Below are 13,021 nucleotides of genomic sequence, written 5' to 3'. Positions count from 1 at the left end.
TGTATCATTATATATACTTTTCAAAAGTTGCTACTCTGCGTAGGTGAACCTTTTATATTACAAAATATCTGCTGCATTAGCTAATTAATGAGGTCATTGACTAATTTTCAAAATGAGTCTTATTAAAATGCCTTAGTTTTTATTAATTGCCTGGGCTCCTAAAAAAAGAGTAATTGAAAATTTAAGGCCGGGCGCGGTGGCTCAAGCCTGTAATCCCGGCACTTTGGGAGGCCGAGATGGGCGGATCACGAGGTCAGGAGATCGAGACCATCCTGGCTAACACGGTGAAACCCCGTCTCTGCTAAAAAAATACAAAAAACTAGCCGGGCGCGGTGGCGGGCACCTGTAGTCCCAACTACTCGGGAGGCTGAGGCAGGAGAATGGCGTGAACCCGGGAGGCGGAGCTTGCAGTGAGCTGAGATCTGGCCACTGCACTCCAGCCTGGGCGGCAGAGCCAGACTCTGTCTCAAAAAAAAAAAAAAAAAGAAAATTTAATTACGTCAGTGCTTTTCTTCAAATAACTGAAGCTTATTGAACTTTAAATGTTCAAACATTTAAGCATCCATTGAAATAGCAATAGCTATAAACAATGTGCAGTTCTAAATACTAATTAAACAAACTCTAAATCACCATAAAACTAAGCTGAATTTTAAGTAACTCTTATGTTGTAAGTGCTCTGTTCCGCTCATATACAAGGAAGATTAACCCCTTCAATTCTGACCACTTCTGCAGCCTTGTGGGCATCTCTCAAAATGCTGTGGCTGCTGTTGAACCACTTTCTTCTTATACTTGGACCAAAAAAGAGAGACTAATTAGACAACCTGGAACACGTTGCTAATGCCACATTAGTACTCTTGGAACCTTTTTTTTAAAAAAAAACTGAGAATAGCCGGGCGCGGTGGCTCAAGCCTGTAATCCCGGCACTTTGGGAGGCCGAGACGGGTGGATCACAAGGTCAGGAGATCGAGACCATCCTGACTAACACAGTGAAACCCCGTCTCTACTAAAAAATACAAAAAACTAGCCGGGCGAGCTGGCGGGTGCCTGTGGTCCCAGCTACTCGGGAGGCTGAGGCAGGAGAATGGCGTGAACCCGGGAGGCGGAGCTTGCAGTGAGCTGAGATCAGGCCACTGCACTCCAGCCTGGGCGACAGAGCGAGACTCCGTCTCAAAAAAAAAAAAAAAAAAAAAAAAACTGAGAATATACAGACATAAATTTGTAGATTTTATGTTTTGTGTCAAAACATACTTGCTTTCTTTTGTAAAAATAATGTTTGTTAGGTTTTACTTTTAATTTAATATTTTTGGAGATAGAGTCTCTCTTTGTTGCCCAGGCAGGAGTGCAGTGGCACAACCTTGGCTCACTGCAACCTCCGCCTCCCAGGTTCAAGCTTTTCTCCTGTCTCAGCTTCCTAAGTAGCTGGCATAACAGGTATCCACCACCATGCCTGGCTAATTTTTGTATTTTTTGGTAGAGATGGGGTTTCACCATGTTGACCAGGCTGGTCTCAAACTCCTGACCTCAAGTGATCTGCCCGCCTCAGCCTCCCAAAGTGCTGAGATTACAGGTGTAAGCCACCACACCTGGCTAGGTTTTAATTTTAAATACCCAAAGTATAAATTTCACCAACCAAATACATCCTATAAACATTTTAAAAAATTGATATGGTTCAATACTAGCCTGACCAACATGGAGAAACTCTGTCTCTACTAAAAATACAAAATTAGCTGGGCATGGTGGCACATGCCTGCCATCCCAGCTACTCGGGAGGCTGAGCCAGGAGAATCACTTGAACCCAGGAGGCAGAGGTTGCTGTGAGCAGAGATTGCACCATTGCACTGAAGCCTGGACAACAAGAGCGAAACTCTGTGTCAAAAAAAAAAAAAAAAAAAATTGATATAACCTTCTACTTTCAACTGAGATAGCATAATTGACACCAGACCGGGTCTCCTGTAAGAAACCAGAAAACCGGACTAAATATATGAGTAAACTGTTTTCAAGCATTGGATTATGTGATTTTAGACAATGTAATTATGAGAGAAGTCTTTCTATTTTGAAGCAGTAACTAGATTCTGGTTCTGGAAGGAGAACCTAAAAAAAGTAGCTGGGCACTGCAGCTCCCACCTGTAATCCCAGCACTTTGGGAGGCCCAGGCAGGTGGATCACCTGAAGGTCAGGCGTTCGAGACTAATCTGGCCAACATGGTGAAACCCTGTCTCTACTAAAAATATTAAAAAATTCGCTGGGCGTGGTGGTGGGCACCTGTAATGCCAGCTACTTGGGAGGCAAATTGCTTGAACTGGGGAGGCAGAGGTTGTGATGAACCGAGATTGCTCCATTGTACTCCAGCCTGGGCAAAACAAGAGTGAAACTTCAAAAAAAAAAAAAAAAAATGCACAGCAGTTTTGCTGAGATGAAGCAATAGAGATTGGAGTTTGGAGGTGGTTAGAACTGGGAGGGAAGAGTTTCAGAGAGGAGGAGCTATGCAAAGAAAGAGCTCCATAATTCTTGATTTTTGACTGAATACTGGGCTGCACATACATAAAGGATAAACCTATGAAGCTGCTCTCATAACATTTAGAGACATTTGCATTCTGACCAACTTAAGTGGAGAAATCTTGTGGGACAATAGAGCATTTAGTAGAGCTCCAAGAAAGGCTATGCATAAGAATAAGCAAAGCCAGGCACAGCCTAGAATAAAGGCTACTTTAGATATCACTTACCTGACGAAGCTTAACAACAAGCTCTGATATGATGAAACTGATCTGCAAGTAACTAAACTGTAGAAGGACGATATGCAGACAAAATCACGCAGACACTGGGTTAAAGAAGGAAGTGGCTTTATTTGGCTGGGAGCGTCGGCAGACTTGCGTCTTAAGAACCGAGCTCCCTAAAAAAGAAGTTCTTGGCCCTTTTAAGGGCTTACAACACTAAGGGGTCCATGTGAAAGGGTCATGATAGATCAAGCAAATGTGGGAGACGTAACTAGGAGCTACATGCGTTAGATAACAGAACAGAAAGTTTTGCGATGCTTCCTCATACAATGTCTGGAATTTACAGATAACACAAGTAGTTTAGGTCAGGGTTTGATTTTGTAAATATATTCTTTAACTACTAGGCCCAGGTGGTGGCTTCAGGCCATCTGGCTGTTTATCTGATTTTTGTTTCTTTTTAACTTTTTGCTTTCTTCCTTTCTTCACCTCTTATAAACTAGGCAAGGCTGGGGGGTGGGGGAAGCGGGAGAAGTGGTGGTCTCCTACCTCATTTCCCCCCTTTGAGACTCTCACTTATTAGGGGGAGTTCTCACTTTCATCTTCACTTTTTCAGTGTCTCTGCAAGACACAGTGATAGTGATTCATGTAATACACTAGTGTTGAAGTTTTCTGAGGAACCAAAGTAGCAACAAAAGCTTTTATCATTTGTAGGAGCAAGGGTAAAACACAAGGGAGCAGCAAGCAAGTTCTTATTACTAGCAATAAACTTACAGTGAGGGTTTTCAATTCTCCCATAGCTGGAAACCATTTTTCAAATAAAGACTTACGATTAAACCTGTGCCAAACCTGAACAGACACGTGTGCCAACTTTAGCATGTCCCTGATTATATTATGACCACCTGTCCTTGTCCTTTATCATCTATTTTCAGACAGCAATTGGTTAAGTTGTATTTTCCACAGACCCCTTATTCAACTGAGAGCAAATAGTCCAATGCAAGTCTATTTTGATACATGGCATTTTTTTACTTGGGCTTTCTGCTAGGCAAAAAGAGTCGAACCTGGGCCAGGTTTATTAGTGATTATTTTTAAGACAGCCTGAAACCACATGATCCGATTGAGCACGTATATGAGGGTTTGGTTCCCAAAACTAGAAGTTTTTAAGAGCTAGACAATTGAAATTGTGGGAGACTGTTGGGGAAAAGAGATAAAGTTATCTTGAGGCGTGAACATTTTGCTTCCTAACTCTACTAGCCTCTTATGTTAGTCCTTCCAAAAACATAACATGAGGAAATGCATAGGCTGCTGACAAAGTTTTCAGCAAGCTGAGTAAATAGGTTTTTGGCTCAGCCCATTAAGAAGCTGGGACCACAAGGACTGTGCCACCACGCCAGGCTAATTTTGGTATCATTTGTGGAGATGGGGTTTCTCCATTTAGCCCAGGCTCGTCTCCACCTCCTGGATTTGAGCGATCTGCTCTCCTCGGCCTACCGAAGGAGGATGGCTCACGATCACAGGATCATGCCCAGCCCTTTCTTTAAAACAAAACAACAGCAAACACAACCACAAACATTTTAAGGAGTCGCAGTTATCAGTGTCAGCTAACAGATTGACAGTTTGTGTCTAAGAAGTCCTTATGTACTCCATGATTTCAAAAGAAAGAAAAAAAGGGAATCTCACATCCTATACCTTATTTATGATTGCAACTAGGGCGTTATTTAAAAAACCATCAGTGAACAACCAAACAAGAGTTGATCCAAATGTTTTCCAATCTTCCGAATTCTGAGGTGGCCTCCAAGCAGGGAGGCAGTGGCTGGGTGTGGGAAGCAAAATCACAGGGCCAGCACTTGACACCTGCAGAATGCAGAGGCTCAACTTTGCACCAAGCCAAAGGTTCTGGTGTCCACTGGAAGTTTCGTTCCCCAACGTACATTGACTATGCACTGGTCCTCCTCCCCACAGATTTTATCCCTAAGGCAAGTCCTGAGTTGATCGTTGGGACAATCTCCTCTTGTAGTCTGGAATTGCCTTGGCCATCAGTGGGGCCACTTTCTTGGCAGCCCGTTTCTGGGTTTTAGCGGGCGCCTGAGCTCATTGCTGCTGCTCAGGCAGCGGTTGGTCCTCTTCTCATGGACCCGGTGAAGGACTCTGCTGCTCCTGCTGCTCGTGCTGCTACTGCCACTACCACTGAGGGCCGACCCCTCAGGCTGACACCGCCCCTATCACCACGGCCCACACAACCCCGGCTAGAGGGAACGTGGCTGCTTCCTGCGAGCTTGGGGGCTGGCTTGATGTCTCCCTCTTCGGGGTCAGCGGCTCCTGCAGACTTCTCTTGCCTCCTTGAAGCATCATAAGGCGTCTTGGCCCCAGAGTTGAAACAGATCATCTTTGTCTGTCGGCGGATGGGTTTGTTTTCACGTGCAGATCGGATTTTCGTGGTGACTGCTCGCAGCCGCTGCTCTCGGGAGTCCCGAAGCCGCAGATACAGCTCCCGCCAAGACTCGTGTTCCTGTGGCTTTTCTTCCTTGAAGTCCTGGAGACAATGAGTCCTCCATAATTCATCTGTGTCCCCAGCGAGTGCGTGATTGTATTTCTCTCTGCGATACAGCTGATCAGGCGTCCACCCTTCCGGAAGGGGTTCAAGAACCGAGTAGGGGACCCCTCCCACGTCGCCGAGGGCGTCCGGATTGTGTCTAAGCCCCCGGATGCACTGCTGGCGCAGCGTCAGCACCTGGGGCTGGCAGGCAGGCCTGGAGCCCGAGTACACCTGCATCTTTGCATTCACTCTGTGTCCAGTGAAGGCGGCTTCCTCTGGAACGTTGGTGCGAAGAGTGCTTCTGGCTTTTCCTGGGAGGTCATGGCCTCAAAAGCGGAAAGTAGATCGTAGTTAGCCTGCATCCAGGCCGCTGAGGGGTCCCAGAGCTCTGACAAGGCATGGCTGGGCACCGTTTTCGGCCCCGCGGAATCAGCGCCGGCCACCTGCAGCCTCTCTGACTGGCTTTCCTGGACAGGAGGCAATTTCTGCGCGGAAGCCCAGCGGGACGATTTGTGCCCCTTGCTGTGGCTCACAAGGGCTTCCCCCTGGGGTTGGTCCTGGCAGCCCTGACCCAGCGGAGGCTCGCCCTGAGCGGCGTGAGCATGGCCTCTTCCGGGTTGCTTCCCGGGCACAGCCGGCTCAGGGCCCTCGGGCGTCGGGAGGGGAGCGGTGTGCAATGGAGGGGCCCGATGGGGGCCTGAATCAGCTGGGGCCCTTCTGGGGCGCTTTCTCTGGGCTCTGTGCTCGCGACTGGGAGACCTTCGGTGAGGTCTCCGGAGCCCCGGAGGTGTTCTGTGTGCTGTCCGTCTGTGCTCAGGACTGTCAGGTGGGCTCCTGGGGACCGTCCCGTTCTCTGGGAAGCCCCAGGCCTTTTCCTGGTCCTGAAGAGCCTCCCCATAGCGCTTTCGGGAAGCGCGCTCCTCGGGGTCCTGTGCATCAGGCCCGGTGTTTGGGTCCACAAGCACCAGCTTCTTCCACCGGGCCGCTAAGTCTCTGGCAAAGTCGCCCACGTGCTGGTGCTTCCGCAGGCGCTTCACCGTCTTTCTGATTCCAGTCTCCGCCAGGATGTCTGCCGTCATGGGCAAGGCGGAGAGTTTCTGCAAATATTTCTCTAGCTTTTTCGGGTCCGTCTTAGTGGCCAGCCGCACCTGCAGCTTCTCCACTGCGTGCAGCGTGTGTGGGGGGCGTGGGTGCGTGTGTGCGTGTGTGTGCGCTCGCGTGTGTCATATCTGGCACGGGGACCTGTGATTACCAGCCCGCGTGAGGCCAAGAAATGCCCTGAGTTGGAATGCAAACCTTCCCCGAAGCTTGCAGAAGCTCCTATGAGGTGAACTCGAGGTTGTTAACCTGGTCATCTCATGGTAATTAGAAAGTCTGATTGGCAGCTTTAGACTTCTTGATTCAGAACCTCAATAAGCTGGTTAAGGTGTCGCCAACCTTTCATAGGGGCTCTGGGTGAAAAGATTGGGAATGATTGTATGCGGTGCTTAGTGAAACTATTTTGACTTCGCCATCGTACCAGTTATTAGCATTTATTCATGAAATCCGATAGTTCCTTTCTTCAAAGAAATAGCGGTTTTCTTTGAGACGTGCTCTGGTTCTGTCACCCAGGCTGGAGTGCAGTGGAATGAGGAAAGGTCACGGCAACCTCCGCTCGCCCAGCTCAGTCAATCCTGCCACCTCAGTCCTTTAAGAAGCTGGGACCAGAGGACCACAGGGGCCATGCCACCACGCCAGGCTAATTGTGGTATCATTTGTGGAGACGGGGTTTCTCCATTTGGCCCAGGCTGGTCTCCACCCTGTGGGCTCAAGCCATCTGCCCTCCTCGGCCTCCCAAAGGAGGATGGCTCACGATTACAGGATCATGCCCGGCCGTTTCTTTAAAACAAAACAACAGCAACGACAACCACAAAACATTTTATGGAGTGGCAGTTATCAGTGCCAACTAACAGATTGAGAGTTTGTGTCTAAGAAGTCCTCATGTACTCGCTGATTTCAAAAGAAAGGAAAAACGGAAATCTCACATGTGGTACCTAGTTTATGATTGCAACTAGGTCGTTAATTAGAAAAAGATCAGTGGCCGGGCGCGCTGGCTCACGCCTGTAATCCCAGCACCTTGGGAGGCCGAGGCGGGCGGATCACGAGGTCAGGAGATCGAGACCATCCTGGCTCACACGGTGAAACCCCGTCTCTACTAAAAAATACAAAAACTTCGCGGGGCGTGGTGGTGCACGCCTGTAGTCCCAGCTACGGGGAGGCTGAGGCAGGGGAATGGCGTGAACCCGGGAGGCAGAGCTTGCAGTGAGCTGAGACGGCACCACTGTACTCCAGCCTGGGCGACAGAGCGAGACTCCGTCTCAAAACAACAAAAAACAAAAAACGATCAGTGAACAGCCAAAGTAGAGTTGACCCGAATGCGTTCCCATCTTCTGAATTCTGAGGTGGCCTCCAAGCAGGGAGGCAGTGGCTGGGTGTGGGAGGCAAAATCACAGGGCCAGCACTTGACACCTGCAGAATGCAGAGGCTCAACTTTGCACCAAGCCAAAGGTTCTGGTGTCCACTGGAAGTTTCTTTCCCCAACCCGCATTGACTTTGCATTGTTCCTCCTCCCCCCAGATTTTAACCCTAAGGCAAGTCCTGAGTTTATCTTCGGGAGAATCTCCTCTTGTAGTCTCGAATTGCCTTGGCCATCAGCGGGGCCACTTTCTTGGCAGCCGGTTTCCGGGTTTTGGCGGCGGGCGCCGGGCGCTCATTGCTGCTGCTCAGGCAGGGGTTGGCCCTCTTCTCAGGGAGCCGGTGAAGGACGCTGCTGCTGCTGCTGCTGCTGCTGCTCGTGCTGCTGCTGCTCGTGCTGCTGCTGCTCGTGCTGCTGCTGCTGCTGCTGCTGCTGCTGCTGCTGCTGCTGCTCGTGCTGCTGCTGCCACTGCTGCCGCCGTGGCCGCCGTCCCCGCCGCCCACCAGGCCGCCACCGCCCCTATCGCCACCGCCCACGCTGCCCCGGCTGGAGGGAACGTGGCTGCTGCCCGCGGCTTTGGGGGCTGGCTTGATCTCTCCCTCTTCGGGGTCAGCGGCTCCTGCAGACTTCTCTTGCCTCCTTGAAGCATCATAAGGCGTCTTGGCCCCAGAGTTGAAACAGATCATCTTTGTCTGTCGGCGGATGGGTTTGTTTTCAAGTGCAGATCGGATTTTCGTGGTGACTGCTCGCAGCCGCTGCTCTCGGGAGTCCCGAAGCCGCAGATACAGCTCCCGCCAAGACTCGTGCTCCTGTGGCTTTTCTTCCTTGAAGTCCTGGAGACAATGAATCCTCCATAATTCATCTGTGTCCCCAGCGAGTGCGTGATTGTATTTCTCTCTGCGATACAGCTGATCAGGCGTCCACCCTTCCGGAAGGGGTTCAAGAACCGAGTAGGGGACCCCTCCCACGTCGCCGAGGGCGTCCGGATTGTGTCTAAGCCCCCGGATGCACTGCTGGCGCAGCGTCAGCACCTGGGGCTGGCAGGCAGGCCTGGAGCCCGAGTACACCTGCATCTTTGCATTCACTCTGTGTCCAGTGAAGGCGGCTTCCTCCTGGAACGTTGGTGCGGAGAGTGCTTCTGGCTTTTCCTGGGAGGTCATGGCCTCAAAAGCGGAAAGTAGATCGTAGTTGGCCTGCATCCAGGCCGCTGAGGGGTCCCAGAGCTCTGACAAGGCATGGCTGGGCACCGTTTTCGGCCCCGCGGAATCAGCGCCGGCCACCTGCAGCCTCTCTGACTGGCTTTCCTGGACAGGAGGCAATTTCTGCGCGGAAGCCCAGCGGGACGATTTGTGCCCCTTGCTGTGGCTCACAAGCGCTTCCCCCTGGGGTTGGCCCTGGCAGCCCTGACCCAGCGGAGGCCCGCCCTGAGCGGCGTGAGCGTGGCCTCTTCCGGGTTGCTTCCCGGGCACAGCCGGCTCAGGGCCCTCGGGCGTCGGGAGGGGAGCGGTGTGCAATGGAGGGGCCCGATGGGGGCCTGAATCAGCTGGGGCCCTTCTGGGGCGCTTTCTCTGGGCTCTGTGCTCGCGACTGGGAGACCTTCGGTGAGGTCTCCGGAGCCCCGGAGGTGTTCTGTGTGCTGTCCGTCTGTGCTCAGGACTGTCAGGTGGGCTCCTGGGGACCGTCCCGTTCTCTGGGAAGCCCCAGGCCTTTTCCTGGTCCTGAAGAGCCTCCCCATAGCGCTTTCGGGAAGCGCTCTCCTCGGGGTCCTGTGCATCAGGCCCGGTGTTTGGGTCCACAAGCACCAGCTTCTTCCACCGGGCCGCTAAGTCTCTGGCAAAGTCGCCCACGTGCTGGTGCTTCCGCAGGCGCTTCACCGTCTTTCTGATTCCAGTCTCCGCCAGGATGTCTGCCGTCATGGGCAAGGCGGAGAGTTTCTGCAAATATTTCTCTAGCTTTTTCGGGTCCGTCTTAGTGGCCAGCCGCACCTGCAGCTTCTCCACTGCGTGCAGCGTAGTGGAGCCTGCCGCCATCTCAGCAGAGCTGTGCAGGCCTGGCTGTCCCGGCGGTCGCGGCTCTGTCCTGGGGGCGGCAGGACACGAAGTCTGGGGTCGCGGGTCCTCGCTGCCCGGTTCGGGATGTGGAGTCGCAGCCTGGAGGGAGCTCGGTCCTCGGAGCAGCGGGCCACTGGTTCTGGGGCGCTGGTCCTCGCAGACCGCAGGCCTCGGGCGTGGAGTCACGGCAACCTGGAGCAAGCTCAGTCCTCGGTGCAGCCGGCCACTTGGTCTGGAGCGCCGGTCCTTGCAGACAGCTGAGCAGGCCCGCTTCTGGTCCTCGGGATGTGGAGCCACAGCCTGGAGTGACCTCTGCGGTGCGCCGTCCAAGGCCGAGTGGAGCTCCCGTGCCAGAGCCCGGCCTTATATAGCCAGCCCCAGGCCCACCCAGGGCTGAAGCCCTGACCGCCCTTGGCCCCTGGGCTACCCCGCCCCGATACGTAATCATTGCGTCAGCAAAATGCGGCCAATCAGGACGGTCCACGTCAGGTGGCCTGCTGTGCCCCACAAGTTGTTTAGGTTAATTTCAGCCTGGACACACCCCACTGAGTTCTACCGTTGGCCCTCCGTGTTCGCAGGTTCCACGTCTGTGGATTCCAAAAGACACATGACTGAATCTTCTTGCGAGTAAAACCGAAAATGACAACACCGCAAGACAAAATGGTAGAAAGAAGAACCCACAGAGGATAACAACCCTTTACCTAGGATTGACGTGGCGTGAGGGGACTTGCCAACATTCGTAGAAAAGTGGGATTAAGAGAGAAAAATGAAAAAGGTGTATTTTACTTCTCAACATCGGCTCCATCAAGTTCAATGCGCTTTTGGAAGCAGTGTCTTTTCCCCGCCCTCTAGCCCATCCCTCTAAAACCCCCAGGGTCCTGGGAATGTGACGATTTCCATGAAATCTTTTTTCCATCGTTAACTGAAGAAAACTGGGCGCTTTTTACAGATTTTCTAAGTCTAGGAAACAAAAAGAAGTCAGCAGGCGCCAAATCAGGACTGTAAGGTGGACGCCTCATGATTTCCCGCGGCAAGTCTTGCCCAGCTGCCCTTGTTGGGTGAAAGGCATGAGCAGGAACATTGTCGTGGTGGAGAAGAACTCTCTGGTGAGGACTGTTCTCGCTCCAGCTTTGGCGGCCGACTTTCTGAAAGCGCTCTCCTAGTGAGCAGATGTGATCACGGTTTGGCCCTCCAGAAAGTCAACCAGCCGAATCCCTCTGGCATCCCCCCCAAACGGTGGCCATGACCTCTGCTCTTGACTGCTCCTCTGTGGCTTTGAATGGAGCGCTGCCACCTCTTGGTAGCCACGGCCTCGTGCTTGGTCTTCAGGATCCTGCCGGCAGAGCCACGTTTCATCTCCTGTTAGCAGTCTTGGAAGAAACGCTTCAGGATCTTGCTCCCACCGGCTGTTTAAAATCTCCTCAGAAAGGCTTGCTCTGGCCTGCAGGTGATGTTGGTGCCACGGTTTGGGCAGCCGAATTCCACTCTAATCTTTCAGTCAGAATGAGGCAAACAGAACCATTTGAAATGTCTATGATGTCAGCTATTGTTTCTGCTGTCCATGGCGGTTTGGCTTACTTTTTAAATTCTCACATGACTTTTCTGTCTCTCTCTCTCTCTCTGTGTGTGTGTGAGAGTGTGTGTGTGTGTGTGTGTGTGTGTGTGTGTGTGTGTGTGTGTTACCCCTCCGTGGTATGTAGAGAAAGAGGGAAATGTGCTTGCCGTGTTTCCAGTCTTCCAGCTCCCTCACGAAGAGGACCCCAGCGCAATACTGGCAAGGCTTCCAGAGCTCCCAGAATGAGGATTAGTTTGTAAATAGGTCGGAAGGGAATTGAACTACCCTGGGTCAGTGTAGTAATATACCAGCAGGATCCTTCGGTGGATTCTGAATTCTGTTTGGGGTAGGTTTATAGTTTGTGTGGGGTTTGTTTCCTTTGTGTCTTTTTGAGAGCGAGTGTCGCGGTGGGAGCAGTGATCTGCTACGGTTTGTCACGGTCTCCAGTCATGAATGAGTTTAGTGGGTGCGGCCGCTGTTTTCAGCAGTAGCGTGATTGTGGGGGCATCGAGGAGCTACGAGGGGCTAGAACTTGCTCCAATTGTTTCCTTGTGTTTTGAGTTGTATTTGCTTGTATCATGTTTGTTTTCCATCTTGGCAGGGGAAACGTTTTCCAGGAAGAAAGGTTGTTGCCAGTGGATTTGATTGCGAGGGACTGGGGTTTCTCGGTGGGAGTGGGGAGGGGCTGCAGGGTGATCGGTGGCTACTCCACCTCCAGAAAGAGCATGTGGCTTCTCCGCCTTGGGGAGGATGTTCTGCTGTCTTGTGAGGTTTGCAGGCCGCCTGAGATTCTCTCTTGAATTGCTGTCGAGAAATAGAGACTGGCATTGTCTCCGGCCCTTGCTGGGGGAGCTTTTCCGAGTTTTTGTTTTTAATTTTGAGACGGAGTTTTGCTTTTGTTGTCCAGGCTGGAGTGCAATGGTGGGATCTGGGCTCACTGCAGACTCCGCCTCCCGGGTTCAAGTGATTCTCCTGTCTCAGCCTCCTGAGTAGCTGGGATTACAGGCGCTCGCCGGCAAGCCTGAGCGCGTTTGGTATTTTTAGTAGAGACGGGATTTCCTCATATTGGTCAGGCTGGTCTCCAACTCCTGACCTCAGGTGACCCGCTGGCCCCGACCTCCCAAAGCGATGGGATTACAGGCGTGGGTCACCGTGCCCGGACTTGTCTGAGTTTTACACCGTCGCTGATTGGATCATGTCCCCTTCCCCGGAACGAATGCTTTTCTGTCTTCCTTAAGGGCAGTGTCTCTGTGGCTCCCTGTCCTGTCTCCATACGTGTCCTTCAGGCTTGAAGGCCTCTTCTCACTTGCACCTGCATCCACTCAGGTGCCTGCTTCCAGAAGCTAGCTTCCCAGCACCCATTCTGCTGACAGCCCAGGGCACAGGACTTTGATCTCTTGGACTGCCCTTGCTCGGTTTTGCCTTGCGGCTTAGGTCTTTGTGTCTTTCTCTCTGCCCCTCACTATTGGTACACCCATAAGAATGAGATATACGCAAGGGGGTCTGTGTGTGTGTGTGTGGGGGGGGGCGTGTGTGCGTGTGTGCGTGTGTGTGCGCTCGCGTGTGTCATATCTGGCACGCGGACCTGTGATTACCAGCCCGCGTGAGGCCAAGAAATGCCCTGAGTTGGAATGCAAACCTTCCCCGAAGCTTGCAGAAGCTCCTATGAGGTGAACTCGAGGTTGTTAACCTGGTCATCTCATGGTAATTAGA

The 13,021-nt window shown here is 52.1% G+C and overlaps 2 protein-coding genes and 1 pseudogene across 4 annotated transcripts in view; 1 reads left to right on the top strand and 2 right to left on the bottom strand.

The window, feature by feature from the left end:
* Positions 1-13,021, top strand: part of LOC105489360 (katanin catalytic subunit A1 like 2) — a 277,022-nt gene that overhangs the window by 35,756 nt on the left and 228,245 nt on the right. The window lies entirely within an intron of this gene.
* Positions 4,630-6,691, bottom strand: LOC105499774 (elongin-A3-like; annotated as a pseudogene).
* LOC139360152 (elongin-A3-like) lies at positions 7,846-9,732 on the bottom strand. Its single transcript, XM_071085868.1, has 2 exons — positions 8,206-9,732; positions 7,846-8,028 (listed from the first exon to the last, which is right to left on the bottom strand). Exons 1-2 carry the CDS (start codon positions 9,730-9,732, stop codon positions 7,891-7,893), a joined length of 1,665 nt encoding a protein of 554 aa, XP_070941969.1. The 3' UTR covers positions 7,846-7,890.

Source organism: Macaca nemestrina, chromosome 19, assembly GCF_043159975.1.
Source record: "Macaca nemestrina isolate mMacNem1 chromosome 19, mMacNem.hap1, whole genome shotgun sequence".
Lineage (NCBI taxonomy): Eukaryota > Metazoa > Chordata > Mammalia > Primates > Cercopithecidae > Macaca > Macaca nemestrina.
The sequence above is the reverse complement of the archived record's forward strand: the minus strand, read 5'-3'. Positions and strand labels throughout refer to the sequence as shown.

Coding starts and splice junctions, on each gene's coding strand:
- LOC139360152 (XM_071085868.1), bottom strand. CDS start 9,732: ATGGCGGCAGGCTCCACTACGCTGCACGCAGTGGAGAAGCTGCAGGTG. Junction 8,029..8,205: donor ATAGGGGCGGTGGCGGCCTG/GTGGGCGGCGGG, acceptor CTCCCTGAGAAG/AGGGCCAACCCCTGCCTGAG.